General features: G+C 41.7%; 1 protein-coding gene, 1 non-coding gene and 1 pseudogene across 2 annotated transcripts; all 3 read right to left on the bottom strand.

Moving 5' to 3' along the window:
• Nucleotides 1-504: 504 nt before the first annotated feature.
• LOC102737093 (transcription factor BTF3 homolog 4 pseudogene) lies at nt 505-2396 on the bottom strand (annotated as a pseudogene).
• A 7479-nt stretch (nt 2397-9875) lies between these two features.
• On the bottom strand, nt 9876-26182 carry HSPA9 (heat shock protein family A (Hsp70) member 9). The gene is made up of 17 exons (XM_006739856.3): nt 25977-26182; nt 24605-24663; nt 24288-24375; nt 23349-23530; nt 22047-22171; nt 21407-21480; nt 21218-21324; nt 20603-20765; nt 20026-20118; nt 16814-17023; nt 15089-15316; nt 14109-14213; nt 13160-13277; nt 12640-12734; nt 12227-12319; nt 11591-11731; nt 9876-11269 (listed from the first exon to the last, which is right to left on the bottom strand). Exons 1-17 carry the CDS (start codon nt 26055-26057, stop codon nt 11192-11194), a joined length of 2040 nt encoding a protein of 679 aa, XP_006739919.1. The 5' UTR covers nt 26058-26182; the 3' UTR covers nt 9876-11191.
• Nucleotides 16342-16416, bottom strand: LOC115943117 (small nucleolar RNA SNORD63). The gene has a single exon (XR_004077726.1). It is a non-coding gene; the product is annotated as a small nucleolar RNA SNORD63 (small nucleolar RNA).
• Nucleotides 26183-27915: the final 1733 nt, after the last annotated feature.

Genomic DNA, 27915 nt, shown 5'->3' with positions numbered 1-27915 from the left:
CTAGAAATTGGGCCTTGGGCTGGTCAGCATCTAATAGTCATTGGATAACGCCTGCCTTTACTGTCACTGTGGCCATGAGATCAATTACAAGTGTCTTGTTGCTTGTGGCAGGATTTTTATGTGAATTGTTGTTTTGTTTTGTTTTTTTTTTTAATGTAAAGATTTGTTTTATTTTCTACTGGGGGTAGAAGGAGGATAAATACACTTGATCTTAGCCAAAAGGCCGAGGGGCAATTAGAAGGAAGATAAATAGAACTGTTTTCCAATTTGCTCTCCACTGTATACACACATACCCACACGCATACATACACATACACACACCAAAAATACCCCAACAAAAAAAAACAGAAAACTGAGACTCAAACACCAAAACACCCTCGAACTGCACCAATACTTCGTATTTTGACCAAAAGAATAGATCCTGGGAGGAAGTGCAAAATGCAAAATCAAATGACCGAGAAATGCTGAACAAACAGCATTATTTTTTTTTTAAAGATTTTATTTATTTATTTGAGAGAGAGAGAATGAGAGAGAAAGCACATGAGAGGGGGGAGGGTCAGAGGGAGAAGCAGACTCCCTGCCAAGCAGGGAGCCCGATGCGGGACTTGATCCAGGGACTCCAGGATCATGACCTGAGCTGAAGGCAGCCGCTCAACCAACTGAGCCACCCAGGCGCCCAACAGCATTATTAATAAACAAAATATTTATATTACTGAACTAGTAACAGTTGATGTTCTCCATGTCTGTAAAGCTTTGGAACCACATAGCTGATTTGTTAAATCTAGTCCATGCCAGCTTCCAAACTCCAGAAAAAATTTTAGTTAGCTTCATTCTTTGATACTTCATCAAAATTTTCTACGAGATATGGAACATCATCATCCTCTTCATCAGTGTCTTCTGGTTTTGGTGCTTTGCTCTCCAACACTTGCCGGGGGAACGGTTCAGCTAACTTCCTAAGACTTGTTAAGCTGTCAGCACCAAGCTCACTTAATATTCAAGGAAGCGTTTCTGTGATTAGTTTGGCTTCTGCATGACCAGTAATTGCAAAGGTGTTAGCAGAAAGGGAAGCTTGGACTTTGGGATTGTTGAAATGAATAACTGTTCCATCATCTTTAATCATGTTCACATCTTCAATACCAGCTATATTATTCACAGCCATTTTTTTTAGAGAATTCTGAAGTTTTTTGTCATCAGCTATAGCTGTTCTGTGTACTACCACTTTCTTTCTGCGAGCTGTGCCCTTGCCCCCATCTGGACCTGAGCCTGAAGTTTGGCTAACTTTTCTTGATTCATGCTGTTGGTAAATCTGAAGCAGGGAGGGTCCTCCAACAACAGCATTCGGCAAGAGCAAGATTGTGATTTTTTTTAAATGGAAACTATTCCTGGGCTGCAGTAAACTTTTTGAAGTCTCACCATTGTGTTTGTATTAGCTATCACAAGGGTCTCCAACTAGATACACTTATTCCTCTTTGTTCCTTCTCCCCGTTAGCATTCAACATTCTTGTCAATTTGCCCAGCTTGGAGTTGCCTATTATATACTAGGGTCCCATGGTTATAGATAGAAAAGCAGGAATCTCCTGATGATGTTTAATAGCTTTTTTTTTTTTAAGATTTTATTTATTTTTTGACAGAGACACAGCGAGAGAGGGAATACAAGCGGGGAAGTGGGAGAGGGAGAAGCAGGCTTCCCACTGAGCAGGGAGCCCAATGTGGGGCTCGATCCCAGGACCCTGGGTTCATGATCCAAGCTGAAGGCAGACGCCCAGCGACTGAGCCACCCAGGTGCCCCATGATGTTTAATAGCTTAAGGAGAAGGCCTTTTTTGCTACTGTCTAGGTAGGCAGTCTGGGCATCATTTCTGTGTTTGTGGGTATCCTGGTCAGGTAAGATTGGGACTTAGGTATGATTCCCTTTGGGATATCCTTAATGTATATTAGCTTCTAACTGGTGTTGTAAACGCAATACTAGAATTTGGAGATCTCAGTTCTGTGTTCATGGCTTTTTATTTACCCTAATAAACTTCCTAATAAATCCTTGCCAGACTTAAAAAAAATTATTTATATACACTATATTAGTATAATAAATGATTTTTTTCCTAGGTATCTTAATAGTTGTATGTTTTTCCTGTCTCTGATCCATAAGAGTTCCATATAAGATTTTATTAAAAAAAAACAAAAACCAATGTGCCTAAAAACAGTTACAAATAATCCCTGGGTTAGACTATCTGTGAAGTGGGGCATCTGGGTGGCTCAGTCGGGGTTAAGCATCTGACTCTTGATTTCAGCTCAGGTCGTGATCTCAGGGTTGTGAGATTGAGCCCCACATTGGGCTCCATGCTTAGCATCGAGTCTCCCTTTGCTCCTCCCTCCCCCATTTGCATGCGTGCTCGCTCTCTCCACCCCCCCAAATAAATAAATGTTAAAAAAAAAAAACTGAAGTGCCAATCATTTCATGAAGTAGGTGAAGATCAATAACGGAATGTCTGGTCTGCCCTCAAGTTCCTGGATGTACTTAAGCATAATGAATTTGAAGAATGAAGTTCCATAGATTTCATCCTTAAATACATGAAGAAATCTTACAATAAGTAAAAGCCAATGAAGAAGACCTAAGCTATAGTGGTGTAGTGTAAAACTCAAAAGATTTGTGTAAATTAACATAAGACAGCGTTGCTTAACTGGAGTACAATGTGTGAGAGTGACTTGAAATGGTCAGAGTAAAGTACCATTTACTCCCCTGTAGACACAGGGAGTATAATACAACCCTTTAATGGGAGGGGGGACTACAACTAAGGAATTACAGCAGTTTCTTCTCTAAATGACCAAATATCTGTACATGAATTTGTAATCTTGTTAAATTAAGCAAATATTGACCATTATATGCTTTACCCTATAATGATTTCCAACTGTAAAAAGAAATGCACATAGAGAACACTCATTCTCTTCTAGAATTTTCTTTTTTTTTAGAATCCCTGTTACAAGGAGCGCTCACCAGCTGATGTACATCTTCCCGTAACAAGAAAGAATAATTAGCAAGGTGAGCTTGAGCCATGCCCTTGGATCATTTGGTAAGTGCTTAATGTTCCCAGTGGTGCCTTTTTTTGACTCAGTAGACAATTGTAGAATAGTGAGACAGATGATAATCTTTTAGTTCAATTTCATACATACATACTGGAGACCAGTTTTCTAATACTGGGATATGTGCTGAAACACTTTAGATATAGTGCAGTTCTTAAATTTACAGTTGTTTTTTTTTTTAAGATTTTATTTATTTGACAGAGAGAGAGACACAGAGAGGGAACACAAGCAGGGGGAGTGGGAGAGGGAAAAGCAGGTTTCCTGATGAGCAGGGAGCCCGACGCGGGGCTGGAGCCCGACGCGGGGCTCGATCCCAGGACCCTGGGATCCTGACTTGAGCCGAAGGCAGATGCTTAACGACTGAGCCACCCAGGTGCCCCAAATTTACAGTCTCTTTTAAGGGGAAAAAGAACAAAGGAATGTTAAATACATAACCATATAAAAAGAGAAGTAGCTGTTTATAGGACTGAGGCAGATATGAACAAGATGAACCTGGAACACCTTTTTATATGAGTAAGAAAGGAAATTAACAAAAACTACTGGGGTCTTTTTTTTTCTTGTATAAGTACTTGTAACATCCTAATAGACTTTTCTTTATTGAGGTATAATTGACATATAACATTTTATTTTCAGATGTATAACATAATGATTGAATATTTTTATATATTGTGAAATGATCACCAGAGTAAGTCTAGTTAACATCTGTCAATGTATGTAGTTTCCAGTTTTTTTTCCTTGTGATGAGAACTTTAAGATTTACTCTTAGCAACTTTCAAATATGCAATAATTATTGATTATAGCCACCATGCTGTACATTTCATCCCTAATAGTTACTTTATAATTGGAAGCTTATAAAACTTTTGACCTCCATCACCTATTTCATCCACCCCCATCCTCCCCATCCCCCCATTTCCTCCCCTGCCTCTGGCAACCAACAGGTTGTCCTCTCTATGTATGAGCTTGGGATTTTTGGGGGGTTTTTGTTGTTTTTTAAAATATTTTATTTTTCAGAGAGAGCACAAGCAGGGGGAGCGGCAGACAGAGGGAGAAGGATGTGGGACTTGATCCCAGGACCCTGGGATCATGATCTGAGCTGAAGGCGGACATTTAACCAACTGAGCCACCCAGGCGTCCCTGTTTTTTTAAAGATTTCATATATAAGTGAGATCATACGGTATTTGCCTTTCTCTGACTTATTTCACTTAGCATAATGCCTTCAGGGTCATCCATGTTATCACAAATGGCAAGATTTCATTCTTTTCTATGACCTTTGAGTATTTTTTTATTTATTGGGGTGCCTGGGTGGCTCAGTCATTAAGCGTCTGCCTTCGGCTCAGGTCATGATCCCAGGATCCTGGGATCGAGCCCCGCGTCGGGCTCCCTGCTCACCAGGAAACCTGCTTCTCCCTCTCCCATTCCCCCTGCTTGTGTTCCCTCTCTGTCTTTATTTATTTGATAGAACAAGCAGGCAGAGTGGCAGGCAGAGGGAGAGAGAGAAGCAGGCTCCCCGCTGAGCAGGGAGCCTGAAGCGGGACTCAATCCCAGGATTCTGGGATCGTGACCTGAGCCAAAGGCAGACACTTGAACCAACTGAGCCACCCAGGTGCCCCTGGAGTATTCTGTGTGTGTGTGTGTGTGTGTGTGTACATGCTCATGTATCACATATCTGTTCATCCATCCGTGGACACCTAGGTTGTTTCCATATCTTGGCTATTGTAAACAATGCTGCAGTGAATATGGGGATGCACATACCTTTTTTTTTTTTTTTTTAAGAGTGCATACGCTGGGTGGGGGCTGGGGACAGGGGCAGAGGGAAGGAGAGAGAATGCTTAAGCAGGCTCCTCACCCGTAATGAAGCCTGATACAGGGCTCCATCTTAGAACCCTGAGATCATGACCTGAGTGGAAATCAAGAGTCCGATGCTTAACTGACTGAGCCACGCAGGCATCCCTCTTGTTCTTTTGATATTAGCCATTCTGACAAGTATGAGGTTAATAGCCCATTGTTTTTGATTTGCATTTCCCTGATGAGTGATATTGAACACCTTTTTGTGTACCTGTTGGCCATCTCTTTGTCATTGGAAAAATATTCAGATCCTCTGCCCATTTTTGGATTGGATTGGATTGTGTTTTTTTGCTATTGAGTTTTATGAATTAATATATTTTGGTGGTTGCGCCTGGGTGGCTCAGTCGTTAAGTGTCTGCCTTCGGCTCGGGTCATGATCCCAGAGTCCTGGGATCGAGTCCCACATCGGGCTCCCTGCTCCGTGGGGGGCCTGCTTCTCCCTCTCCCACTCCCCCTGCCTGTGTTCCCTCTCTCGCTGTGTGTCTCTCTCTCAAACAAAATCTTTAAAAATATATATATATATATTTTGGTGGTTTTTTTGAATATATTTTGAATATTAAACCCTTTTCAAATATATTATTTATAAATATTTTATATCATTCAATAGGTTGCCTTTTCATTAGCTTTCCAGTTTAATATAGTTCCACTTGGTTTGTTTTTTGTTGTTGTTGTTGACTTTGTTTTTGGTGTCAAATCCAAAGATCATCACCAAGACAGATGTCAAGGAGCTTATGGCCTTTATTTTCTTTTGGGAATTTTACAGTTTCACGCCTTACATACAAGCTTTTAATCCATTTGGTGTTGATTTTTGTGTATGGTGTAAGATAGTGGCACAGTTTCATTCTTTTGCATTTGGCTGTCCAGTTTTCCCAATACCATTAATTGACGACTGTTCTCGACTACTGGGGTCTTATCAAAAGAACTTAAGAGCCAATAGGAAGAGTTTCCACAGGCCAAAAATAGAACAATTTGAGCATCATTAAGAACTACAGTGAATTGAAACACAAAATTAGTTAAAATCTCTGAGCTCACAGCAACACCTAAGAAACCTCATTGGTCTCATCTTTGAGTACTACAACAAAACCAACTCATTCTTAAAACCAGTACATAATCCTTTTCTGTATGAACTGTACCTCAGGGTAACTAGGTACTTATGAGGGGAAGTTTCTCACTACAGAGGTATTCCAACTAAAAAGTGAAGATAGGATAGTATTACTTTTTATTTTTAAAGATTTTATTAGAAGAGAGAGCCCCTGCATGAGAGCCGGGGGAGGGGCAAGGGAAAGGGAGAGAATCCCAAGCTGACTCGCTAACCATGGAGCCCGATGCAGGGCTTGATCCCATGACCCCAAGATCATGACCTGAGCCAAAACCAAGTTGTACACTTAACTGACTGAGCCACCCAGGTGCTCCAGGATAGTATTACTTTTGATGAAGTCAGAGATCAGGTAATGATCTCATCAGTGGCTGCTAATATCACCTAAGAGCCAACCAGAATTATGTGCCCTCTGATGGAAGTACACACCATCCATTCTTGTCAAGAAACTGAACTTGAATCAGATCAGTTGGGGATGGAAGAATGTGTTAAATGACATCACAGGAATGCAATCAGTGAAATATAGTATGTAGGATATTATAGGATTGGTGGCCCAGTTTCTTTAACAAATAAATTGCAGGGCGCCTGGATGGCTCAGTTGGTTAAGCGTCCGACTGTTGAATGTGGCTCAGGTCATGATTTTGGGGTCATAGGATTGAGCTCTGCATTGCCTCTGTGTTCAGTGGGGAGGCTGCTTGAGATTCCCTCTCCCTCTGCCCCTCTCCCCAACATTCTAAAATATCTTTATAAATAGAAAGCAAAGCAGGGAAATGTATAGTCTGACTCTTAGAGAACATACCAACCAATATAGGATGTGGCCTTTATTTGGTTTCTGGCTCTTTAACATTTGAAAAAGTTGTGAAACGGGTGCTTGACTGGTTTAGTCGGTAGAGCTTCCGAGACTTGATCTCGGGCTTGTAAGTTCAAGCCCCACATTGGGTATAGAGGTTACTTAAATAAGATCTTAAAGTTGTGAAATGGGAAAATTTGGACATTTGTTTGCTATTAAGGAGTTGCTCATGTTTATGTGATCATGATAGTTATATTTTATAGAATAATCCTTTTAGAAATATAGAAATGTTATAGTAAAATAAGAATGAGTGAAACAGGGGCGCCTGGGTGGCTCAGTTGGTTAAGCGACTGCCTTCGGCTCAGGTCATGATCCTGGAGTCCCGGGATCGAGTCCCGCATTGGGCTCCCTGCTTGGCGGGGAGTCTGCTTCTCCCTCTCATGCTGTCTCTCATTAAAAAAAAAAAAGAATGAGTGAAACAGCCAGTGTGGTTAAGGTTTCATGGAGAGTGTAGACCAAGGATGCTTAAGAAATACGAAGGTATGGGCGCCTGGGTGGCTCAGTTGGTTAAGCGACTGCCTTCGGCTCAGGTCATGATGCTGGAGTCCTGGGATCGAGTCCCACACCGGGCTCCCTGCTCAGCAGGGAGTCTGCTTCTCCCTCTGACCTTCCCCCCTCTCATGCTCTCTCTACCTCATTCTCTCTCGCAAATAAATAAAATTAAAAAAGAAAAAAAGAAATATGAAGGTAAAACTGAGCTGGCAAATGGCAAGGGGGACAGGGAGCAGGAGAGTATGACTTGAATTTAAGCTAGACCAATAGAGTGAGTTTCCATTTAGGAAAGCTATGGTCTTAACCCTTTTTTGGTCACAGATTCCTTGAAGAAATTAGTAAAAGTAGTGGACCATTTTTTCAGAAAAACTAATAACTGTCTTGCATTATCTAATTAGTGTTTTATGGACCTCCTGAAATCACTCATGTGGACTCGCTGTTATGTTACTCCAAATCTCCACCTGCTAGGTCAGGGGCTACAAGAACCTGTTTAAGTGCCTGTAATTTAGGTCAGACTTTTTTTTTTTTTTCGCTTTTAAGTAGGCCCTACACCCAGTGTGGGGCACAAACTCATGACCCCCAGATTGAGTTGCATGTTTTACCACTGAGCCAGCCCGATGCACCTAGGTAAAACACATTACTTTCCTTTTTCCTGATTGCAGACTTGAAGCTCAAAGTTATTAAAGGCTGATTCTGCTGCTGTGTTCTCTTCAGGGTCAAGATTTCTGCTCACTGGGGCACCTGGGTGGCCCAGTCCGTTAAAAGTATAACTGATTTTGGCTCAGGTCATGATCTCAGGATTGTGAGATCCAGCCCAGCGTTGGGCTTTGCGCTGGATGTGGAGCCTGCTTAAGATTCTCTCTCCCTCTGCTCCTCCCCCCAAGCTTCTGCTTCGTGACCTGCTGCAGCAGAAATGGGTTTGATGATGGTGCATTGTATTAGGTTTAACCATATCAAATTGCTGACATTGTTTTTAACCTACAGAAATGGCTGTTTCAATGGTTCTTTTTGTAATTGCTAAATTACTTCCATGCTGTACAGATTGAGTAATGTAGGTCACCCTGTAGTTCCTCTATCTAAAGCTTTTACCGATCTCATTGTTCCAATACTAGAGGAAAGGAGACATAGCTCTTAGAAAGCAGCCTTAGGACTGGAGAATGGAGTCACCGTGGTATCTGAAAATAGTGAAGGGCCTTTGCTTGAAGCAGTGCATTTTCAAGGTCAGGTTTGTCTCAACTTCTAATCTCATGTACCTTCTGTAAGAATTTGCTTTTAACTTTACGGTTTCTTCTTGCTATAGAATCTCTAATGTAAATGTTATACTTAAAATTAAGCCACCATAATAGATTACTTATGAAAAGTATCTTCAAAATGAAGTATGGAGCAGAGCATCTTATTCTCCCTGGTAATTGATACATTGATAGAACACCTATCTTGTATTTCTACCAGTAATATGTACCTAACTCTGAACTCAAGGAAATCAGGTGAATCCAAAGGGCCATTCTGTAAATGAAATGGCCTGTACTCTTCAAGAGAAGTCAGTGTCCTATGCCTGAGTCACTCACTCAGGTCATGATCCTAGTGTCTTGGGATCAAGTCCCACATTGGGCTCCTTGCTCAGCGGGGAGCCTGTTTCTCCCTCTGCCTGCTGCTTCTCGTGCTTGTGCTTGCTTTCTGACAAGATTAAAAAAAAAAACTATTCTTACCTAAAAGGACACAAATGCCACGTCATTTTTTTTTTTTAAAGATTTGAAAGGGGGTGTGCATGCCCAAGAGCAGGGGGTGAGTGGGCAGAGGGAAAGATCTCAGACTCCCCACTTAGTGCAGAGCCTGCCAGACTTGGGCCTTGATCCCACAACCCTGAAAGCATGACCTGAGCCTAAAATCAAGAGTCAGGATTCTTAACCGAGCCACCCAGGCACCCTGAAATGCCACATACAGTTTTTGATTGCGCACTACATCACCAGAATGGCAAGGGTGTGATTTTAAGTGGGGAAAACTACTTGGAAAAACCCAATGAGTAAATTATACTTGGTAGTAGGAGTGGAGAAGGTGGTTCTGGATGTACTTTGACAGTGGCTAAGATTTGTTGACTTTTTTTTGTTTAGGCAACTGTTAAGAAGTCTATTTACTCTTAACTGGAAAGACTACTTAGGAAGGGAAACCAGAAGTTCCTTTTGGGCCCTATGAAGCAGTTGTCCACAAAAGGAAGACTGTATCTGAAGAATAAAGAACCTTGTCTTTCAAGGTTCTTTGCACCATTTATCATTTTTACTGGTAGGTACCTTAAATGCTGCTCTGTGTTCACTACAGATGGGGTAGCGTGAGACAGTATCTCTCACTACCTTTCCAAGCAGCTCTTTAACCTGATGCCAACTTTGATAAAAAGCTACTAGTTCTTAATGGGGTGCTTTAGAAGTCCTTGAGGGGCTTATCAATGATTAGGAGACTCTTGAGGCATTCAGTGGGCAAGGGCTGACCAGAGATGCTAAGTACCACAAAATAATCTTTCACAAGATTTACTGCACATCCCACAAGGTTCTCAAGTATTCATGTAGCTGAAAACTTGAGCCTAGAATTTATTTTTCATATGAATCTCCAGAAGTGTTTACATGGGTGTTAAGGAACATTTAATTTTCCAGGAATGTAATTATTGTGTAAACAATCTCCTTCACATTAGAGCAATATATTGACTTAATTATACATCAGTTTCATTTCCAGATCTCACAAAATAAAGGAGGCATTACACTGATGGGGGTATGAGCCCATGTTCCTGACAGATTCCTTTGGGCATGGTATATGACAGTAATCCATGAAAGGGGTTTGGGAATCTATTGGAAAACTTCTGGGAAATAATTCTTCACACTTAATATAGGAAGATATTCACCCTTCTGCTTCTGAAGGTTTCAGCATTTAATTAGAACTACACCAGAGGATATAGGACAAGGCAACTCACTCAGGATTAAACAGGAGAAATGTAGAATCAATTCCTGATGGACTGTCCTTGGTAATGTTTTCATCATACCAGCCCTTAAAAATCCTGAATTTATATTTGAGCCAGTGTTAGAAAATCATGTATTCCACCTGAACAACTTTAGGTCAGGGAATGGGAAGTATGACTCATATCCTATTCCTGAAGCTAAATCTCAGAGCCTCACTCCTCAAAACAAGAGATCAAGATGCTTTTCGTATTTATTTAAAAAAGAAAAAACCCCAGAATGGATCCAAAAAAAAATAACAAGGACACAAGTGCCCCGACACAAGACAGAAGATAGCTAGAAAAATATGCCTTAGGAAAGTTAGGGAGCCCTATTACCTTATTTTAAAGCTGTACCTAACAGCTATTTTTCCATTGATCTAGCTACTCCTGCCCTACCTCCCAACATGGCACAGCAAGGCCTTAGTTGAAGAATCCCTTATACATACAGGCTGGTATAGTAGTTCTCAATTAACTAGAACAGGATCCCATCCCCATATGATCTCATTCCAGGTCTATGGCTGACTACCTTCATTATTATGTTTAGAGACGGTTTCAGCTCTTGAAAATATGGCTACTAAAGCACAAAACATTGTTTTAATAATGATGAATAAATCATCTCCCCCCCCCCCCGCCCTTTACATGCAGCTGAAAAATGACTGACAGAGTACTATGAACTTTGTATGGTTGAAATGCTCATTAAATGATCATTAGCTAACTGTCACTAAATTTACATATTAAAGAAATTATATATAGAATACTGCAAAAACACAGTAAAAGACTGAAATTTGCCCATTTCTGCTCAGGAAGTCCCTTCACTCCCAAGCATCATATTTCGACTCCAAAGTTTATTGTTACTACTGTTTTTCCTCCTTTTGATCTTCCTTTTGTTCCCCAGTGCCAGAACTTCCAGAGCCTTCTCGCTCAGATGCCATCTGTTAAGGAAATATTTGAAAGCAACTCATTTAATGTTAAGACTGACAGTTTGATAAACTATTGAGGAGGCATATCCAGCCTTTTCCACTCTCCCTCCCTCCTTGTACACTATTGGTGGCTTCTGTGCATCCCTCCCTTGACTGCTATCACCCTCCCTCCCAACGCGGAGTCAAGAAGGCAGGAAGAGTATTTCCAACTCCAATACCCCCAGTTCTATAAATGGCCATGTAGAGTGCCATCAGTGATGCAGTAATCAACAATTCTATTAAGATCAAGTTAGGGGTAAATTCATTGAGCAACATGCCCTTCAGCCCTTGTACCTTTTTGTATGCCATTTCGAAGAGCTTCAGTGATGCTTGCTGAAGGGAAGATGCTGCCTGCCTTATGTTTTCTCCTGTTTCACTGTCTTTGCGAGCCAGAAGTTCCCTCATTTTGGAAATCTCTTCTTTTAGCTTGTTGCACTTAAAAACAAAACCAAACTCTTTTTCTGGGTTTCTTATCCCTCATTTTGTGTAGCAGTAATACTCAGAAACATTAAGAAACAAATTCCTATCACTGGCAGAACTCATCAAATTTTATCTCTATTTCCTTATTTATAAAATGGCCCCAAATGAAAGTTTGTGTGAAAAATGGAAATAAAAAGCCTTTGTGAAAAAATACCACTGAATTCCTATCAAGACCCACACCTATCAAGAAAAACTTCAGGGGCACTTGGGTGGCTCAGTCGGTTAAGCATCTGCCTTTGGCTCAGGTTATGGTCCCAGGGTCCTGGGATTCAGCCACACATTGGGGGGGGGGGTCCCTGCTCAGCAGGGAGTCTGCTCCCTCTCCCTCTGATCTTCCCCGCTGCTTGTGCTCTCAAATAAATAAATAAAATCTTAGAAGGAAAAAAAAACCACTTCATTGACATTGGTGACAATGCCTAATTTCATTAACTATTTTAAAAGAGCACTCACCTCATCAGCAGGCAGTTGGTCCTTAAATTCTTCCATTTTTGTTTCTGTGTCATGAATGATTCCTTCAGCCATATTAACAGCTTCAACTCGTTCCTAAAAGAAATTAGTAATTTAGTATGAAGACTTCCCAATCAACCAGTTGGCTGAATGTCCCCATGGAGCTAGACAATATGCTAAGTGATGCATATAGTTAAAAGTTGAAACAAATTACTGTGGTCTGAAATAGTCTAGGAGGTCTATAAGGGATTTCAGCTGGATTGGAGCACGTAAGAATTCTGATATGGAAAGACTGAAAATAAAGGCATTCCACACAAAAGTTATGAGCAAAGAGAGAGGAAGGACGGATTCATGTGTCAATGATACATGTCCAAACTCCCATCACCTCCCAGATGCAAGAGGCAGAAAGTAGTTACCTTCTTTCTCCGGTCTTCTTCAGCATACTTTTCTGCATTTTTAACCATATTTTCAATATCATCTTTGCTTAACCCACCAGAAGACTGGATCACAACTACAGTGAGAAAAAAAGGCATCTTGTTACTGTTATTTGTTACTGTTATAAAATTACCTGCTTCTTATTCTATGGTATTAAGAAAAAGAATACACCTGTTCAGAGTAACCAATTTTGATATGTAATATACAGAAAAATACCCTGTTGTCCTAGAGTAAAAAGAAGGAAACCAAGGGTCTGAAATAACACAGACCAACTGACCTGCCTGTCTACCAAAACTTCAATAATCCAGAAGCCCAGTGCTTGCCCATTTGGGGTAATAAACACCACACCTGTTAATGTGAATCTGCCAACCAAGGAGAAAAGGGACAAAACTCATTCTCCACTAAGACTGGGGGTAACCTAGAAGGTCTACTTCTCAAACAGAGGAACTTCAATGAGGTCCCTCGCCTCACTCTTAAAGTCTGATAAATAAGAGCACTTACTCTGCTGCTCACGTCCTGTACCCTTATCTTTGGCTGAAACATGTACAATCCCATTGGCATCAATGTCAAATGTAACTTCAATCTGAGGGACTCCACGAGGGGCTGGAGGAATTCCAATCTAAAATAAATACACAGAGTTAAAGCTCCTCTCGTAAGAGGTCCAGTGTTCTATTCCAAACCTCTACAGTATTCTGGGTGAACAAGTAACTTGTTCCTGGGAGGAACAAAAAACAATTAAAAATGGGGCGCCTGGGTGGCTCAGTCGTTAAGCGTCTGCCTTTGGCTCAGGTCATGATCCCAGGGTCCTGGGATCGAGTCCCACATCGGGCTCCCTGCTCGGCAGGAAGCCTGCTTCTCCCTCTCCCACTCTCCCTGCCTGTGTTCCTGCTCTCACTATCTCGCTCTGTCAAATAAATAAAATCTTTAAAAAAAACCAAACAATTAAAATGTATAAAAACACAAATCACAAATTTATAGTAAGGGTAGTAATTTCATTGCTACCTGAAATAAAAAGGGCTCATGCCAGTAAAGGTTCACTACAGCAAGTAACCATAATGGCTGTACCTGAGGACCCATTGAATAAGTCTCCATCACTGTTCATCTCACCAAGAACCAATAAACAATGCTGAGTAGGAGCCAATATCAAAGGTCTTAAATAGTAATTGGGAATTTTTCTTAACATTCTTAACATTGTTATGAATTTTTTCCTGGCTCTTGTATTTATCAATTTCTTAATGAAATTCCTAAGGCATCAGGAACAAGCAAGACTTTCAGGTAAAAATTGAAGCCATGGGTATCCAGCTGCAGAATTTGTACACTGAACTAAGGTAACACAGACTAGGTCCCTGTGTTTTAGCAGTTTTTGGTAATATCATTAAGTATTAAAATATAGTCTAACTGCATATTAAAAGGAATGACAAGTACAATATCCAGAATTCCTGATACCTACCAAAGTAAACTGTCCAAGAAGTTTGTTGTCTCCAGCCATCTCTCTCTCACCCTGACACACTTTAATCTCCACTTGAGTCTGACCATCAGCAGCTGTAGAAAACACCTAGGGAGAAAGAAACTCCCCGGGTTGGCAGTCTGATTAGGCTACTTCCCTTTATACAAAGTGCAAGTCAAAGAAAGAAATTCCCATCTCAACACTTCAGAATCCCAACGCACATGGTGTTCAGAACAAAGGCTTATGTCTTTGCAGGGAACAAGAGTAGGATTAGCAGTCAAAGGGTATACAATAGCTATTGTTTCAGCTAAACAAATGCACTATACAAAGATGCAGCATTAGCAAATACAGTGTCAAAAGAAGGAGCTAAAAAACTGAGATCTTGAAACATGCTCATCTGAAGAAACAGGTCAGAGACATGTCATGGGAAGTCACCATAGTTCTCTTCAGAGCGATGTGTTGGCAATACATCACTGAAGAAACAGCAATATCCATTTGGTATTAACAGTTATTCAGAAAAACATCAAAATTGGGAAAGGCAGGAAGTAATTCTTAGACTGAGTGAGCCCCTGTCGAAGTAGCCCTGCTTGGTATCTAAGGAACCCCATCATTCACCCACAAAACAAGTACACTCTCCTAATCTTGGCCAGGTTCTTTTTACTGTCTTTCAGAACAAAAGAGTACAGGGAATTTAGTCCCAAATGATGAGGCTCCTTTTGCGAAGTTATTTTAACCCTGTGAAGGAGACTACTGATACCCTACCTCCAATCATCACTGCTGGGTGACAGGTAAAGAGAACTTTTTCAGGATCAGTAACAAAAAGAGAGAACAAAACACAAGATTCTTAGCACACACATTCAACTAGTATAGACTCCCAAGACAAAAAGCGAAGTTTTCCAGGAAAAGCTCACAAAAAGGGGTGCAATCATGTCCCTCACAGATCCTCGTATCTCTGTGACAACGGAAGAGTAGGTGATTCTTACCTGGCTTTTCTTGGTTGGAATAGTGGTGTTTCTGTTGATGAGTTTGGTAAAAACACCTCCCAGAGTCTCAATACCCAGAGACAGGGGAGTGACATCCAGGAGCAGCACATCTGTGACATCACCAGCTAACACACCTCCCTGAATGGCAGCTCCGATGGCCACAGCCTCATCAGGATTTACAGCTTTGCTTGGGGCTCGGCCAAAGAGATCCTGTACAGTCTGCTGAACCTGAACCATCAAAAAAAAAAGAGAGAGAACCTGTCATTATCTACTAAGGGAAACTACCCAAGAAGGGAAAAGTGTGTTCCAAAATCACAGCAAATCTCAGGACAAGCTGCTTCAGATCCAAGAATATTCAAATTACTATTTCATATCTGAGTTTTCCTTAATGACCTAAATGTGTCAAGTGGGTAATACTCACTTATCATTCATAGCCCCCCTTTTAAGATATGAGAAGAATCTGCCTAAGTTTTGTTACTGGGTTTCCCATACAACACATTAAACTGGAAATAGAGGATAAAGGGGTGCTTGGATGGCACAGTTGGTTGAGCGCCAAACTTCTGATTTCCTCAGACTCTTGGTTTCGGCTCAGGTCATGACCTTAGGGTTCTGGGCTCAGCTGCATTGGGCTCTACACTTGACACAGAGTCTGCTTGTCCCTCTCCCTCTGTTTCTCCCCCAGCTCACATGCTCACTCTCTCAAATAAACAAAATCTTATTTAAAAAAAAAGCAGTAGAGGGTGCATGGGGTGTTCGGGTGGCTCAGTTGGTTAAGCGCCTAACTCTTGATCTCAGCACAGGTCTTGAGCTCAGGATCATGAGTTCAAGCCCCATGCTGGGCTCCACGCTGAGCATGGAGTCTACTTAAAAAACAACCACCACCCCCCACCCAAAAAAAAGAAGAAACAGAGGATGTAAGACACGAGGATTTAAATATAGTCCAACTCCTTCTGATCAACTAAAAACCAACTTAAAAGCAGCAGTGCTTAATTCAATAATTCAACACTGGTGCTAATGTGAGGCATGTTCTTCCTGCTTATTTTACTAATAATGCTAGGAAAAAGTGCTAATTAAATAGCATCTGGGATAATTTGTTAGCCCAAAGATCTCTTCCTTGTCCAAAGCTGCTTTTTTCTCCACATTTATCTGTGCATATTCTCCTAAGCCCAGAAACCCCAAAGGAAAAATTACTATTAAAGCCCAAGAAAATTCTATTCAAGCTATACAACAAGAATTGCATCTTCAACAGGTTCTGTGCTCAGTCATTAGTTTTCCACACACCTGTCTTATCAGAATGATGTGTTGATAAATAAAATGCATCACTGCACAAATCTTTGTTGAAGAGATGCAGTTAGAATCCCCAAACACCATGGTGCAAAGACATTCTTATCCAAAATTGCCTCTAGAGCTAGACAATACCAAGGTTTTAAGCCATCTCTGATCTCAAACTGTTTCATTCCTAAAAATACTCCCAAAAATGAAGTACAGGATCCTTCATGCTACCACCCCAAAGACATTCTGCCCTTCCCAATCCTTTTCCTGATACCTCTTAATTTAAAAAAGGCTAAAAAAGAATTCTAGTGAGGGCACAAACTCATCCCCCTTTCAGGTCAATGTGGCAGGAACGCCACATATTCATGTCTCTACACAAACCATTTGTCCAGAGAAAACATTATGTGCTTGCCCTCTCTACTTTCCCATGCCAAGGATTCGATGGATCCATACCTTGGGCATCCTAGTCATGCCACCAACAAGAATCACTTCTCCTATGTCACTCTTGCTGACCTCTGCATCTTGCATGGCTTTTTGGCATGGGGCGATGGTTCTCCTGATTAGATCAGTGACAATCCCTTCAAACTGAGCCCGGGTCAGCTTCATATTCAAATGCTTGGGTCCAGAAGCATCCATCGTAAGATATGGCAAATTAATGTCAGTCTGCAAAGAAAGCAGGGAGAGCAATAGTGGTGAAGTTTCTTTATTATTTCAATTAAAATAAGACCATACTCCCACCATTAGGAAGACTTCCAAAGTTACAGGGAAAGTGAGACCCACTTTAAATGAACAGCCACCAAAGACCATTCAAGCTGTTCTCTTTCCAAAGGCAAAAAATTTAGAATGTGTTTGTTATTAACAATGAAGAATGTAGAGACGCCTAGGTGGCTCAGTCGGTTAAGTGCCTTTGGCTCAGGTCATGATCCCAGGGTCCTGGATAGAGTCCCGCATCAGGATCCCTGCTCAGCGGAGAGCCTGCTTCTCCCTCTCCCTCTGCTGCTCCCCCTGCTTGTGCTCTCTCACTTTCTCTGTCAAATAAATAAAAATCCTCACATGGACACTGTATTAATGTAATTCTCTATGCTATATGTAGTTAATGACAATTTGGACAACTCCAGGACTCTCAACCCTCTGAAACCAGTTTGTGACCAAGTTTTGTCCCTTCTCTCTCAAATTCAACACAGCACCTCACACTCTAGTCCAAGTCCACAATAGCTTCCCAAGGTTCTCCCACTTTCCACTCAAGCTGCCTCTGCCACAGGACCCCTCCTAACCCATTAATAAATCTCTATTCCACTTCTGACAGAGCACTTTTCATAAGCCCCATCTGACCATATTACTGCCCCTAAATTAAGTTTTCACCGGGGTGCCTGGCTGGCTCAGGAGGCAACATGTGTCTCTTGATCTCAGGGTCATGAGTTGGAGCCCCATGTTGGGTGTAGAGATTACTCATAAAAAGTTTTCATTGGTTTATACTCACACTTTTCAGGACAGACCCAAATCCCAAATCTTTAATGCTTCTATTCTCATATTCCACTTTCCCTGCATGTCTGCTCTCAAACACACCAGCCCTTTCTCAGATCTTCACCCCAGAGCCTTGTATTTACTGGACCCTTTATCTTTCTCTGATCAACTCCTCTTTCAGAAGCTCTCCTTGTTAGGTCAAACACCTTTATCAGTTTTCTCTTACAATTATAAATCTAACTTTGCTCTTTTACCACATTAACAACTTTATTTTTTTAAAGATTTTATTTGCACACACAAGCAGGGGAAAAGGGAGAAGCAGACTCCCCACTGAGCAGGGAGCCGGATGCGGGGCTCGATCCCAGGACCCTGGTTATCATGACCTAAGGCAAAGGCAGACAACCAACTGAGCCACCCATGCACCCCAATAACTTTAGAATACTATGTAAGACATATTCTAACCATGTATCAATTTAGGAATCTTCACAACTCTAAGGGAGAAAGCACTATTATCCTCATTTTAGAGCAACAAACAGAAATGTTAAATAATTTATTAAGGCCACACAGCTATTAAGTGATGAAAAAGGACTTGAATCCCAGCATTCTGTCTACAGGGCCACTCTTAACCTCTCACATTACTTCTGGCTTGACAATTATTAATATGATGTCCTAGTTAATATCTATCTCTTCGGGGTGCGTGGGTGGCTCAGTTGGTTGAGCATCCGACTCTTGATTTCGGCTCATGATCTTAGTCATGGAATGGAGCCCTGCACCGGGCTTTGCGCTCAGCGGGGAATCTGCTTGGGTGGGATTCTCTCTCCCTCTGCCCCTCCACCACGTGCTCTCTAAAATAAATAAATCTTAAAAAAAAAAAAACAAAAAACTCTAAACCACACTGTAAACCCCATGAAGGTGATGCTTCAAGGAATTTATTCTACAGATTTATTTTTTAAAGATTTTATTTATTTATGTGAAAGAGAGAGAGAGAGAGAGATGGTGAGAGAGGGAACAGAAGCAGGGAGATTAGGAGAGGGAGAAGCAGGCTTCCCGCTGAGCAGGGATCCCGATGCGGGGCTCGATCCCAGGACCCTGGGATCATGACCTGAGCCGAAGGCAGATGCGTAACGACTGAGCCACCCAGGCGCCCCTATTCTACAGATTTATAATTATACATGCACAAACATTAATGTGCAAGAATGCTCAACACTTTACCAGCAAAATGCCAGAAAACAATCCAAATGCCTATCAATAAGAACCACACTAAAAACAACCAACCTCACCTTCCAAAGCAGTGTCACGTATTCCAACTCTAATCCTAACCATCATATGTTGCAAAGTTCTGCCACTCTGTAATAGCAGGGACAAAGCAACACCATCATCATAGATGACTATATAACTTTGTCACAGCTACTTTAAAAAACTTTAAAATCCAGGTCTGGGGAAAAAAAAAAAAAAATCCAGGTATTCCCACACTGGATAACCCATTGTGTACGATCAAATTAACAACTAAAGTAGTCACAGGCTCTGGCTTTCCTGCTGCCACCTGAGATCCCAGAGACAGATCTCCGGCCTTCCATCTTGTTGCCTCTCTGACCCAGACTTAACATGCTTTATACAGTTCTATTCTTTGTGGTTAAGGCAAAGTGAAGCTTCACTTCTCGAGAAGAACTGGAACAACACAGGCTGAGCACTTCAACAGGTGCCAAGCAACTCTGATGCTAACAGAGAGAAATGTACACAAGTGTATATACCCCAGCCTTCAGCCAGGTTTCATGCTCACTTTCTGGACTGCTGATCCAAATAATTAAATGAGACAATATGAGACTCACCTGAAGGGCTGTCTGAAGTGAAGAGAGCAGCAGTTCTTAGAGGCTATTATTTCTAGGATAGTGATTCTAATTTTGTACGCTAGTTACTAGTCTAGATCTTAAAATCAGTACCTTTAAATTAAGGCAAATAAAATGTATTCAATGTCATTCAGATCTTATTTTTTGGCTCTGGTATGTAGAACCTCTTATTTGGGTGGTTAACAAATTCCAGCTCATCCTTAAAAAAGTAATGCTCCTTTGTTCATGGAAAGACTTTTACCCCAACCAACAAAGTATAAAAAGATTAGATGGATATCACACCAATTAGAGCATGCTATTCAAATAAACTAAGGCTGAAAACATCAAGGCTGTTGGGATTTGTCCACATCCTACCTGCACAGATGAGGAGAGTTCACACTTAGCCTTCTCAGCAGCTTCCCGAACTCTCTGAAGTGCCATGTTGTCTTTGGTTAAATCAACCCCCGTCTACAAAATGAAAACACACAATACCCACATTAGCAAGGTGATGAATACTATTTCAAAATACAGTGATGATGTTTAACCAACATAAAACAGATCCATACCTTTATAAACAAGCATGAATCACTTACTGCCCTTAAAAATCTGTAAGGAAAAGAAACCTTATTCTGTAAAAGCTAGCTGTGCCTGAAGTCAGAGGGCTGAACCCAATCAGTTCTTTCCAGTTACTGGGTTCTGACTCAAAACAGGAGTTCCCAGAATTCCTTTGCCAATATTATACAGAGTATCATATCCTTTTTAATCTGTTTATTCCCAAGCTGAAGCTACGATAACCAGAATATTTCAGTCCACCTGTGGAACTGAAATGCAATTATTTCAGTGTTCTAGTCAATGTTCTATTAAGGACAAAAAATCATAAAGCAAACAGCCATCTGAACAAAGACATTCTCAACATCCCAATGTCTACATATTAACTATACTGGTAACCAACCTCTCTCTTGAACTCCTTCACAATGTGTCGTAGCAAGGCCTGGTCAAAGTCCTCACCACCTAAGAACGTATCTCCATTGGTGGACTTCACCTCAAATACACCTTTCTGAATTTCCAGAATAGAAATATCAAAAGTTCCACCACCTAAATCATATACAGCAATGCTAGAAAGAAAGAAAAGAAGACCTTAAAGAGTAATACCTGCCGCAAAGGTATAAATTTTAATAACCAAACCAACATAAACTTATGATTCCCCTGAAGTATAAATAATGAAATTGGATCACTGCCTAAGTGGCAAGTGTGTTAATACATAGCCCTAATACTTGTAAATACAGAGTTGAAATACGTTTTTAAAAGCAAAATTGACAGGACTCAATCACTTTTTTTTAAGCAGTCTCCACGACCAACCTGGGCTTGAACTCACAATCCTGAGATCAAGAGTTGCATGGTCTACTGACTCGGCCAGCCAGATGCCCCCAACCACTCTTTTGAATAAATACTTGCCAATATGCATACCAAGGTTAAAAAAAAAAAAAAAAAGACCACAGCCCAGTACTTTCATGGTTCCATGAACTGAGTCTCACAAATCTGGGTGGAGTTTACTGCACAAACTTACATTTTGTCTTCTGATTTGTCTAGACCATAGGCCAGAGCAGCAGCTGTGGGTTCATTAATTACCCGAAGCACATTTAGTCCAGATATCTGGCCAGCATCCTTAGTGGCCTAAAAGAAAAGAAAAAAGCATTTTCCACCCTGTGTCCCAAGTACCATTAATTTCCTGAATGAGAACACCAACCGAACTCACCTGTCTCTGAGAGTCATTGAAATAAGCCGGAACAGTGATCACAGCATTTTTTGCTGTATGCCCCAAGTAATTTTCTAGAAAAGAATTAAAGAATGAAAAATAATCATGCCACTCTGTCAGATGAAATAATTAACAGAATTACTCACGTAGGCTAAGAACATGTGTCATCCTCTTAGAGTCACAGACAACACTCATCAGTTTCTTCGCATGTGACCTAACACAGAGAGACCTTGTAGAAAACACTCCAATTAAAGATAGTGGTTGAAAACCCAAGATCTCACGTTTAACATTATAGTGACGATGCACCAGGTATGACGACCTATTCTTAGACTTAAAACAGCCACTAGTTTCTCCAAATGGGAAGTTTTAAGTTTTACTTAACAGAGCCCAAAGATTAATATGTAGTCTTTCGGCTTCAGTATAGAATACCACCCCTCTATATTGGAAAAGATAAACCATCATTAGGAAAAGTATGAAGATAAATCATTATGTAGGGAATGTGTGAGGAGTAACAGTTTTGCCATTTCTAGGTTTTCTGTATAGGACCCACCACAGACTCATCCGAGGGACACCGGGGTATGTAAGTGAGGAACCATCCAGTTCTTCAAACTTTCCCAGATAGGAACTACAACTTTCTCACCTGCAGTCTCTTTCATCTTCATCAACACGAATGCTCCAATCTGACTTGGAGAATAGAGTTTTCCATGAGCTTCAACCCAGGCATCTCCATTAGAGGCACGGACAATTTTAAAGGGCACATTTTTACTGAAACACACAAAAATTATGTTTGAAAAAATGTGCCCGTGCAACCTACCATACACCACGAATGTCCATCCTCCATCCCAAGAGATACGTGGCCAACAAATGAAAACTTCAGGAATCCATTTAATGAAAAGCTTTAGAAACCGATCACTAACATGTAAAAACATCCTGGTGAAACCTGAACATTCTTTACTTCCTGAACAAAAGATTTATGCCCTTGCTTTGGCAATGCTTAGCAAGTTACCAATGACCTAGCAAGTCCATTACCGGAGAGAAATGAAAACATAGATCCTTATAAAAGCCTGTACACAAGTGTTTATGGCAGTATTCTTTCTTTCAGGTTTATTTTTAGTAATCTCTACACCCAACACAGAGTTTGAACCCAAGACCCTGAGAGATCAAGTCGTATGTTGTTTTGACTGAGCTAGCCAGGCACCCTATGGCAGTACTCTTAACAGCCCCCAGATGCCCATTAACTGACAAATGAATAAACAGAATGTAGTATATGGTTGACCCTAAACATGAGTTCTAAATGCACTGGTTCATTTATACGCAGATATTTTTGGGTAAATACAATGCTACAAAGATATTTCCTGTTCCTTATGACTTTATTGTTTTTACTCTAATGTACTTTATAACATACAAAATGGGTGTTAATTGACTGCATATGTCATCAGTAAGGTTTCTGGTCAACAGTAGGCTATCAGTAGCTAACTTTCTGGGTAGTCAAAATTTATACACAGGTGTTCAACTGAATGAAGCGAGGCTCGGCACCACAATCCCATGTTGTTTAAGGGTCAACAGCATATCCATACAATGAATGTTATCTGGCCATAAAAAGGAATGAAATACTGATAATGTTTTAACACGGACAAACTCTGAAAACCTAGCTGATCAGCACATGATGGGGCCTATGCCACCATCTACCTTGTAAGTTTAACACCAGTTTACATGGTCCATAAAAGACTAGCTAAATCTTCCCGTCATGTCAGTACATAGCAAAGACCTATTATGTGAAGACAGAAGAATGTTTTTTTGAAGGAAATACCCTTTTGGTAGGGGCAGGACATGCCCCCATGGACAACGTATAAAATTACTAAGGTAAGATGCTGTAAGAATCTTGCTGAAAAGATTCTTTTGCGTGGTCTCTGGAAGTAACTATGCTTTTCCTATTACTCACATATCTTTCTGTACTTCAGAGTCATCATATCGCCGGCCAATGAGACGCTTGGTGGCATAGAAGGTGTTGTTTGGGTTGGTGACAGCCTGTCGCTTGGCCGGCATGCCAACAAGTCGCTCACCATCTGCTGTAAAGGCCACAACTGAAGGGGTGGTTCTGGCACCTTCAGCATTCTCTAGCACCTAAAACTCCCAAAGTAAAACAGAGAATGAGGTTCCAGTCACCACCACCAGTCTTTTTTATCAATCATTTTAAGACACAAAACAGCCGCCGTTATCACAAAACAAATGCTCAAGAACAGTGCTAATGGGCATGCTTTTCTGCTCTGTGAATGCTGACATAGTAACTACTATTTGAGGTACACGTTTCAAGTATTTTTATTACTTTTTGAAAAAGATTTTATTTATTTGAGAGAGAGATACACACACACACAGCTGACGGCAGAACCGACGTGCGGCTCGATCTCACAACCCTGACACCATGACCTGAGCTGAAATCAAGAGTTGGACACTTAACCAACTGAGTCACCCAGGCGCCCCTAAAGTATTTTTAGTCCTTCACTTTGAAACAAGTTATAACTAAAAACAAAACAAAAAAATGGAAAAATAAATATAAATCCGATCTTTCATACTAAGATACTGGAACAAGGTACTCTTTCCACCGGAATGGGAAATTAAGTCTACTTCTAGGGGCACCTGGGTGGCTCAGTTGGTTAAGTGTCTGCCTTCTGCTCAGGTCATGATCCCAGGGTCCTGGGATTGAGTCCCGCATCGGGCTCCTTGCTCAGCGGGAGCCTGCTTATCCCCCTGCTGCTCCCCCTGCTTGTGCTCTAAAAAAAAAAAAAAAAAAAAAAAGTCCTTTATCTAAGCCAAAGGGCACAGAATTCCAGATTGGGTACTAACTACTACTATATGATCCAGAGCTTCCAAACACGCTCACCTTTGCTTGTTTACCTTCCATAACTGCCACACAGGAGTTCGTAGTACCCAAATCAATACCAACAACTGCTCCCTTGATTGCTTCTGAGCTGAAAGACATTTAAAATAATGCTATAGTTAATGTTACCTTAATGGTCTCCAGAACCGTTGCAGGAATACATAAGAATACTTATGCGTAAGTAGTTGTGCATTAAATAACCTATAAATTAAAAGAATGTGTCCCTTTCTCCTTCATGGAAGAGTTAATCACAAGTTTAGAGACCACTACTCTAGGGTTTAATATTTATTCTCTCTCAAAGGAAACGAAGTTACACTTACGCATAGTCCCGTCTTGAAACAATTCTAAAAGCCTCATGACTAAGGCCATTCCACCCATCCTAAAAAAAAAAAAAAAAAAAAAAGTGCATCAACAAACATGAAAACTTGAGCTCGTTCCCAGCATTCTTCTGAAGAACACAAAGTCTGAACTTTCATTCTGGTAACCATATACTGAAAAAATGGAAGTCTTATATATCAGACGTATTGTGGTACTTAAATAGAAGACAAATTTAACTGAATACGAATTTTCGAAAACGGAAAAAAAAACATTTAAAAGTGTCTTTGATTACATCATGACAGAGTTTCTCAACCTTAGCACTACTGATTTTTGAACCAAATCTTTGTTGTGGGAGACTGTTCTGAGCATTGCAGGATGTTTAACAGCGTCCTCAGCCTCCAGTGTCAGAAGCCAGTAGGCCCCCCAAATTGTAACAAATTATCTCCAGACATTACCAGATATCCCCCTGGGAGGCAAAATTGTTCCCAGTTGAGAATCACTGCCTTACAAAATACTACTTGGACACTTCTTAATTTCATACTCAGCAGCAGTGTACAGGTATCTAAACCTTACTAGGCTGTGCTCGCAGCTGCAAATCTAAATCGTTCAGAGACAATTCCCAACCTAGCCAAGCTAACACCTTAAGGGAACCAGGAATGGAAATCTTGGGCAGTTTAGAAAAAAAATTTTGGGAGTGGCCTCAAACCAGGACTAAACCTAATCTCAGAATACTTCCAAGCCTTCTTTTTAACCCCATGTTGAGTGCAGAGGGACACCAGGTTCTGTTCTCCAAAGACATGTTCGGTCTTACACGATAATGAGCAACTAACTCCATGGCCATTTTCTGATCTGCTTATTTTTTCTGAAATAACAAGAAAGGACAATCTTACGCGAAAGATTCCTGGGGAACTACAGACAAATGTTCTTGGCTTTCACTTTACGAAGATACTTTCCTTCTTTCTTTTCATCATAATAACGAGGTCTTCGCGCACCCACTATTTTAGAGGAGAACAATCGCCCTACGACTTGTAGATTTAAGTGAAACCTACAATAGCGGTTCCCTCCCAACTAAAACTGCGTTCCTCGCCCCCCAAGGCCAAAACCGTGCCATCAGCCACGGAACAGACTATCAGGACCACTATCCGCTACTTCCTAGAATAAAACTATACGCTCTTAAGAGGTGTGACTCAGCAGAGTCCGAGATATGGACGCAAAACCCTGAGTTAGGCCTTGCAACGGCAGCTCTGATTAATGAAGGCTAGTTATCCTCTTCCCATCCTGATCTGTGCCGGCGAATTCTGTGTCTGAAGGGCGAGGCCCGCCGCACGAGGTCAAGGCCGTGAGCCCCTCGGAAAAGACCCAGCCGTTCCTTACCTTGTGGCGGGCGGCTGTGGGGCCCCGGGAGGTTGCGGCGCCGACAAGACGAGCTGCCGCGGCTCGGCTAGCACTTATCATGGCGGTTAGATGGTAGAACTACGAAGCGGCAAACGCGCTCGGCGGCCAGGAGCTGCGCAGCGCGGCTGTAGTAGCGCTTCTGGAAACCTCCAACCACGTGGGGTGGCGGGCGGGGGTTAGTTGCTGCGACCTGGAGGACCACTCTTCCGCTGAGGCGCCGCCCGCGCTGCCTGACCAGAGACTACCTGACAGCCACTCCCGGAGTTAGGACATATAGCTAATAGGCATCGCAGCATGATGGCCGGAAAAAGCGTGTCCTTTCGTTCCGGCTGCAACAAGACTGGACTCAGTGAGTGGAGACGGGGCTAAGAGAGGTATAAAGGCATCACTTACGACAGCCCCGGTCCTCGGAGGCAGGAAAGACTCAAGGTCACACGGATAAATCACGAACCGATTACAGTGTCCTTGCGTCAGGTGCGTGAGAGGAGGGGCCTGCTGCGCCTGCGCAGCTGGCATCCTGTTGCGCGCCTAAGGCGCATGTGCGCAGGGAGCGGCGGAAACCGGGGGTGGACTCTAACTACAGCACTCATTGGATGCCCCAGCTCACGTGAGTTCGGCCCGTGTTGTAGCCCGGGGCGCGCCCCGGCGCGTGCACCATCCACGAGCGTTGACGTTTTCCTCGCTCCAATTTCTGGAGAAGGGCGCCATCTTACTCTGGGCCTTTGTTCAATGAAAATTCCTGGCTCAGAATGTTTGTTGCTCTGCTCTGTCTGTTGTTCGTCATTTGGTTGCCTTTTGCGGTAATTTGAACTGCACCTGGATGTGCAGACCTCAGACTAATTCATGCTGTTTACCACAGGGATCTCTGGGTTCTAACTACAAGAGCAGCCTTTCCTTCATACAGTGTGTTGGGTTGAGTTAGGCTAATTATCGTGCAGACCCTCAAGAGAAAGAGATACTTGAGGCTTTTAGCCACCCCCGCCGCCGCTGTGCTGGGCCTCACTGAAGCTCCTCCGGCCCATCTCAAACCTTGTGTCGCTTTCCGGGGGCGGAGGCTGTGTGACCACTTTCGGTTTTTCAAAGAGAATTTGCTGATGAAACAAATATGTACTGGAGTGCCTACCATGTGTCAGACACGATTTTAAGTGTTGGGAATATAGTGAAAGCAAAGCGTGAATTCACTGATGAGATGACAGTGAGATTGTGCTTGATTTTGAAGGTGAAGCAACTTGTCCTTAAAGTGCTGTTTTGAAAGAGATGCTCCCCTCTTCAGTGATCACGACTGTGTGAAGAATTCTGAAGGAAATGTCGGGGGAAGTTTGGGAGGGAAAGAAGGTAACTAAAGAGTTTACATTGTGAGGGGGATGGAAGTGGGAGTAAGAAAATAAACAAATGTTAAACATAACATTGGTTGTAGGTGAAACAGTCTAAAAAAATGTCACCCCACGCTCTTACCTAAGTAAGTCTTATCTCTTATGTTATTATTCTTACTAGTTTGCATAATACTCTTTCGTTTCTCTTGTTTTTTAATTCCCTCAGAGGTAGACTTTAATGAGGCCATCAAAGTTATAGGTTAATGACCCCTATTTGTAGAGATTTATATTTTAAAACAATATACTGATGGAAAAGAACACAGAGAGGAACGACAAATAGTATTAAACGTTGAAGCAAAATAGAAATGGATAATTTTACTTTTTTTTTTTGAGGAACGAGAATTTAATGTCGGGGAAGGAGGATGCCTAGGGTGCAGCCTCTGGCAGGGGGACCCCCTGGCCCTGGTCTTGGACCAGCAGACGCAGAAGCAGGGAGTGCAGGGCCCGACAGAAAGGTGTGTAGCCCAGGCGGCTCAGATGCAGGTAATCATACATGTCATGGTGACTTATGGTACCGTCTGAGTGCACAAAGCCGGGGTCGGCAT

The sequence above is a fragment of the Leptonychotes weddellii genome, chromosome 7 (genome assembly GCF_054177405.1).
Source record: "Leptonychotes weddellii isolate Sample4059 chromosome 7, ASM5417740v2, whole genome shotgun sequence".
Taxonomy (NCBI): Eukaryota; Metazoa; Chordata; class Mammalia; order Carnivora; family Phocidae; genus Leptonychotes; species Leptonychotes weddellii.
The sequence above is the reverse complement of the archived record's forward strand: the minus strand, read 5'-3'. Positions and strand labels throughout refer to the sequence as shown.